The sequence below is a fragment of the Dipodomys ordii genome, unplaced genomic scaffold (genome assembly GCF_000151885.1).
Source record: "Dipodomys ordii isolate 6190 unplaced genomic scaffold, Dord_2.0 Scaffold89, whole genome shotgun sequence".
Taxonomy (NCBI): Eukaryota; Metazoa; Chordata; class Mammalia; order Rodentia; family Heteromyidae; genus Dipodomys; species Dipodomys ordii.
The window spans coordinates 4,915,041-4,921,877 of record NW_012267305.1 but is presented as its reverse complement, the minus strand read 5'-3'; the positions used below and the strand labels follow the sequence as shown (position 1 = coordinate 4,921,877).

Genomic DNA, 6,837 nt, shown 5'->3' with positions numbered 1-6,837 from the left:
AGCTAGTATAAGGCCTAGAATCCGATGTTCTGGGCTTATGAGGGAAGGCTGAGAGAGATTGCAGGAGAGTTTCCATTCTCCAATGGCTGTGTTCCCATGTGTGATTCCCTAATGTGCACTTGTGTAGTCATTGTGACCCTGTGTGGACTCCCTTCTCCAGCCAGCCTGGGGTGGTAAAGTCAAATAATATGAGTCAAAGTGTTTTGCAGAGCAAAGGCATAATAAAACCAATTCTTTTCCTCCCTCTGTCATTCCTTCCTTACTTATTGTGGTTATTTCCCCCTTCCCATTAGAGGTAGCCCATGGCTCTTCCATTTAGTAAACAGATGCCACACTAAGGGAGTCTTGGATCCAGGGGGCTGTTAGGTGTTTAAAGATTAAAGGAATAATGAATAGACAATCAACACCTGGCCACCAGTAATGCTGTGGAAAGGTCATAGGGGCCCAAACTGAATGTCAATTCCAGAGGACTAGGAAACGGAAACAGAAGGTCTAGAAGGTAGTACCTGAAAACAAACCTGAGAAAGTAGGAATGCTGGGTCTCAGCCCATGACTTCTTTGATTTGTGCTTGCTTTCTGAGGAGTCACCCTTCCAGCACTGCTGTCCTCTCTCCACCTGCTTCAGTTGCCCCTACAGCCTACAGCCCAAGAGGCCTCAGCATCCTAAGGAGGGCTCCCACTCCCAGCTAAAACAGCCTGGCAGTACTTTGTAACACCCACTGGTCTTCTCCTTGCTCTAAGGCAGAAAACACACGTTGAAACCTCATTATCTGCCCAAATATAAACCTCAAAGTTAGGGGGAGGCTTTGATTTTTGTGTATTGTGGTTTAAAAGCTAACATTGAGGTAGCTTCCCAAGTGCAGTCTTATCTGTTTGTCAGGTTAACAGTCAGAAAGATATTCTTTCCAAACTGAAACAGCTCAGTATGTATGGTAGCAATCCTGTGGGAGAACTGTGCGTCCTCCTACACAGTCACACTGGGGCCCCATTAACCCTGTAGAGAACCTCAGCTAGGAAGCTGTGTGGCCCCTTTGATTCTTGTAGCAAACAGGAGTGCACGTGTACACACATACACACACACACACACACACACACACACACACACACACACACACACATAGAATCTTGGTGGGTAAATGTTGCCTGACAGCTTTGTAGAAGGGTCAGGTCATTGTCCTGATGCAGTGTGTAGGTGGGGGTGGGACTGGTGATAGCTACCACTAGCTCGGGCTTGGTGGAAGAGTTCTGATGTCCAGCACCTGAGCGGGGCGCTCGCTGGAGAAACCCTTGTGCGGCCGGAGCTTTACCCTGCTGCCAGCCAGGTTGGAGGAGGAGTAGTTGGGAAGCCACTGACGCAGCTGGGAATTGAGCTTGGCGAAGCTTTTCTCAGGGAAGGGAAGCATCTGCCCCACCCTCCCCCTCCCTTCCCCCTCCCCCCGCGCCCTCCTTCCCGTGCCTCCACCCCCCGTGACGTCACCAGCCCCGTCCCGCGGAGCCTGCGAAGCCGAGCAAATTCAAACTGCTAGACACACTGCTGCCGCCGCCACTGCCACCGGTTCAGCGGGTGGACGCCGCCGGCAGATCGATCCTGCCAGGCACCCCAACCTCTACACAATCGCACCCCCTAATCCGGGCAGCGAGGCTTCCTTAGGCTCCAAACTCCCTCTGCTCTCTTCCTCGCCTGGAGAATTTTGACATTTCTTGGCGCACCTCCCCCCCCCCCACTTCCAGTCAGATCAACCAAAGCCGGGCACCCCCCCCACCTCACCCCCGCCCCTTGAAGTGGCGTCTTTTTCTTTCTTTTCTTTTGTACGTTATTTAATTCCCTTGTTCTTCCTTTCTTTCCGAAGATGCTAAACTACTGGTGGACCGCAGAGGAGAGGAGTCCTGTCTTCTCCTGATGTGTGAGTATCCCCCCGCCCCCCAACTCCGACGTGGCCTTCAGAGCCCATCGCTACTCCACACGCGGGACCCCTTTGGAACTGCTTCCTGTTTCTCCCACCCCATTTTGCGTTATCATGGAGGAGAGGGGGGGGACTAAAGCCGGGACTTCTGCAAGCTTCCAGAAATCTCTTCAAGACCCCCGGGGGAGGAGGGGTCGGCTTGGATTTAGTAGGGACAATTACTAATGACACCAAGGCTGGCTGAGACAGGCTGGGAAATCAGGTGCCAGGCGTGTGTGTTCCGGGCCGCGTGGAGGAGGTAGCCCAGCGCGAGTGGGTAGGGAGAGGAGAGAAGAAACCGGTTTGGGAAAATGCAATGATTTCATTCTGTGCGCTGCCCACCCCTCTCGTGCTCCCCCTTTCCTTCCCTCTCTCCCTCCCTCCCACTGGCCTCCGCGCTTTTGCCTTGTTAATCGGGCTTCCTTGTCTCTCCCCTCCCCCGACGCCCCCCCTCCACCCCGCATCCCCACTCCCTCCCTCTGTCCTCCACTCAAGCTTTGCCTGTAGGTACCTGAGCTGCCATCGAAGGTGCCTAAAGATGCTGAGCGGCGTCTGGTTCCTCAGTGTGTTAACCGTGGCCGGGATCTTACAGACGGAGAGTCGCAAAACTGCCAAAGACATTTGCAAGATCCGCTGCCAGTGCGAAGAGAAAGAAAACGTCCTGAATATTAACTGTGAAAACAAAGGATTTACAACTGTCAGCCTGCTCCAGCCACCCCAGTATCGAATCTATCAGCTTTTTCTCAATGGGAATCTCCTCACCAGACTGTACCCAAACGAATTTGTCAACTACTCCAACGCCGTGACTCTCCACCTAGGAAACAATGGGCTGCAGGAAATCCGAACCGGGGCATTCAGTGGCCTCAAAACCCTGAAGAGATTGCACCTCAATAACAACAAGCTCGAGGTGTTACGAGAGGACACATTCCTGGGCCTGGAGAGCCTGGAGTACCTCCAGGCCGACTACAATTACATCAGTGCCATCGAGGCAGGGGCGTTCAGCAAGCTGAATAAGCTGAAAGTGCTCATCCTGAATGACAACCTTCTGCTGTCACTGCCAAGCAATGTCTTTCGCTTTGTCCTGCTGACCCACTTAGACCTAAGGGGAAACAGGTTGAAAGTAATGCCTTTCGCGGGCGTCCTTGAACATATCGGAGGCATCATGGAGATCCAACTGGAGGAAAATCCATGGAATTGCACTTGTGACTTACTTCCTCTCAAGGCTTGGCTGGACACTATTACTGTTTTTGTGGGAGAGATCGTCTGTGAAACTCCCTTCAGGCTGCATGGGAAAGATGTAACCCAGCTGACCAGGCAAGACCTCTGTCCCAGAAAAAGTGCCAGTGACTCCAGTCAGAGGGGCGGCCACAGTGACACGCATGTGCAAAGGCTGTCACCCACAATGAATCCTGCTATCAACCCAACCAGGGCTCCAAAAGCCAGCCGGCCACCCAAAATGAGAAACCGTCCAACTCCTAGAGTGACTGTGTCGAAAGACAGGCAGAGTTTTGGACCAATCATGGTGTACCAAACCAAGTCCCCTGTGCCCCTTACCTGCCCCAGCAGCTGTGTCTGCACCTCTCAGAGCTCAGACAATGGGCTGAACGTCAATTGCCAAGAGAGGAAGTTCACAAATATTTCTGACCTGCAGCCTAAACCTACCAGTCCAAAGAAACTCTACTTAACAGGGAACTATCTTCAAACTGTCTATAAGAATGACCTCTTAGAATACAGTTCTTTGGATCTGTTGCATTTAGGGAACAACAGGATCGCAGTCATTCAAGAAGGTGCCTTTACAAACCTGACCAGTTTGCGCAGACTTTACCTGAATGGCAATTACCTTGAGGTGTTGTATCCTTCCATGTTTGATGGACTACAGAGCTTGCAGTATCTTTACTTAGAGTATAATGTCATTAAGGAAATTAAGCCGCTGACCTTTGATGCTTTGATTAACTTACAGCTTCTGTTTCTGAATAACAACTTGCTGCGGTCTTTACCTGATAATATATTTGGGGGCACAGCCCTCACCAGGCTGAATCTCAGAAACAACCATTTTTCTCACCTGCCTGTGAAAGGGGTTCTAGATCAACTTCCGGCTTTCATCCAGATAGATCTTCAAGAGAACCCATGGGACTGCACCTGTGACATCATGGGACTGAAGGACTGGACAGAGCATGCCAATTCCCCTGTCATCATCAATGAAGTGACTTGTGAGTCTCCCGCTAAGCATGCAGGGGAGATACTGAAATTTCTGGGAAGGGAGGCTATTTGTCCAGATAGTCCCAATTTGTCAGACGGGACCATTTTATCAATGAATCATAACACAGACATACCTAGATCACTTAGTGTGTCGCCTAGTTCCTATCCAGAACTACACACTGAAGTTCCACTTTCTGTCTTAATTTTAGGTCTGCTTGTCGTTTTTATCCTATCTGTCTGTTTTGGGGCTGGTCTATTTGTCTTTGTCCTGAAACGTCGAAAGGGAGTGCCAAATGTTCCCAGGAGTGCCAACAACTTAGATGTGAGCTCCTTCCAATTGCAATATGGCTCTTACAACACTGAGACTAATGATAAGACCGATGGCCATGTCTATAATTATATTCCCCCACCTGTGGGTCAGATGTGCCAAAACCCCATATACATGCAGAAGGAAGGAGACCCCGTAGCCTATTATAGGAACCTGCAAGACTTCAGCTATGGCAACCTGGAGGAGAAAAAAGAAGAGCCAGCCACACTCGCTTACACAATAAGTGCCACTGAGTTGCTAGATAAGCAGGCCACACCACGAGAGCCGGAGCTGCTCTATCAAAATATTGCTGAGCGAGTCAAAGAACTCCCCAGTGCAGGCCTAGTCCACTATAACTTTTGTACCTTACCTAAAAGGCAGTTCGCCCCTTCATATGAATCTCGACGCCAAAACCAAGACAGAATCAATAAAACCGTTTTATATGGAACTCCCAGGAAATGCTTTGTGGGGCAGTCAAAGCCAGACCACCCTTTACTGCAAGCTAAGCCGCAATCAGAACCAGACTACCTCGAAGTTCTGGAAAAACAAACTGCAATCAGTCAGCTGTGAAGGGAAATCATTCACAACCCTATGGCATCCAAAGATGCCCCTCCAAACCGCTGGAAGCATTGCATTTGCTTTCGTGTTTGTGTTCTCCCTTTCCCAGTGCTGACCGGGGACTTGGAACATGTTTGGGAGATAGGGTGAAAACAGTGATTCTGCTTTTGCAAGGTTTCCTTTAAATTATTTCTCTAGCTCTCTCCCACCCTCACTTCTCTTCTTAGGAACCATCAGTGACAAGAATGTTTCTGAAATGCATTTTTTCACATATTTTGTTTATGGATCTGTTTCTGTTTTCTTCTTCTTCTTTTTTCCAATGTGGGAGTGAAAAGAGATAACAGTGAATGAAGGAAGAATAGGCAGACTTTCCAAATGCAAATAGTAGTGTATTTTGTCGAAGATCTCCAAAGATCTTTTGAGTCTACAATTTGTTTTGTAAATAGTGATATGTGGTATTTCCATCTTCAGTACCATCTATAGCCACTGGACATCACTTCTTTGTGTTAAAGTGCCTTTGCACTTTAAGTACATTACTTAAATGTTGCTTTTAGCTTTGATAAATTGAACGTATTTTAATGTGTTGTATTTTTAAAATTGAAAACACTGTAAAATAGATTCATATGTCAGCTATATTAAGTCAACATACAGTTTGCTTGGGTTATAGAAGCCAGCTTGTCATCCAATGATTCTAGTTTTAGGACTTTATAAACTTAACTGTAAAACGTTTCTTTTCCTCTGGGTTTAAGTGATTTTTATTTAAGTCAAGCAAGGGGATTTAACAGTGGACTAGAGGTAATAAGTCATCTCAGTTGGGCTTAGTAATTCATTAATAAAATATATTTAACCCAATATCAGAGTGAATTGAACAATTAATGCCCTTCAGTACATCATCATTTTACACTAACATGGTCAGTGTTTTAGATTATTTTCCTAATTAAGAGTGCATTATACAACTTGTAATATATTTTTTCTGCATTAAATTAGATATTTTTATATATTTAAATGAAAGAGTCTGTATTTCTAACTTTTTAATTGAAATTAATATTTTTTCTGCCTATGGAAACATTTTCTATAAACACACACACCAGTAGAGGCCGCCACACACCTCATTTAACCAAGACATAAGAGCCATTGCATACCTTGAAGAAAGACTTCAAAGGTGAGATTTTAAACTTCCCAAATAAGTTCTCTGTAAATTCAAGGCAGCAGAGGTAAAAATGTATACGTAACGCTGTATTTCATTTAGGGTAACACTTAGACTCAGAATTCTCAATTTTCACATTTTCTGACAAAGCAACATTTTCCTTGCATTTAATTCAAGCATTTAATGGGGTGCTATGGAATCATATATACTATTTGCATCTCCAAATTCTTCAATAGTTCCCAAACTAAGACAGTAAGCATAATTTCCTTCTGCCTTCTCTAGGCATGTTGTACTTGAAAATGTCCTAGTCTGCTTGAGCAAATCTTTCATTTTGGTCTTAGCATTAAAAGGATTTTAATTAATCAAGTCTACATAACATTTATGAAGCCTTATTGCCTGTAAATAATTTTTAGTTGCAAACATTATCGTGTGATTTAAACAAACAGCCCTTCTTTACAACAAAAAATAGTTTTGTTTTGTCTATTGTAAATCCTTATGCAACTGGGAGGGTGATCTGCATATAAAGTAGTCCAGCTTTTCAATTCCTTATTAAAGCAAGTGATGGCGTCTGAAAGAAGCACACTGTTTCCTTTTCATAAATAGGTTACTTCACATAATAATCCTTTATTATCATGTGGAGATTGAAGTGGATCCTGATAAGTTACTTTTACAGCTTTAAAATG

At 45.8% G+C, this 6,837-nt stretch overlaps 1 protein-coding gene across 1 annotated transcript; it reads left to right on the top strand.

Moving 5' to 3' along the window:
* The first annotated feature begins 2,358 nt into the window (after positions 1-2,358).
* Slitrk2 (SLIT and NTRK-like family, member 2) lies at positions 2,359-5,094 on the top strand. Its single transcript, XM_013025960.1, has one exon. It carries the CDS (start codon positions 2,482-2,484, stop codon positions 5,017-5,019), a length of 2,538 nt encoding a protein of 845 aa, XP_012881414.1. The 5' UTR covers positions 2,359-2,481; the 3' UTR covers positions 5,020-5,094.
* Positions 5,095-6,837: the final 1,743 nt, after the last annotated feature.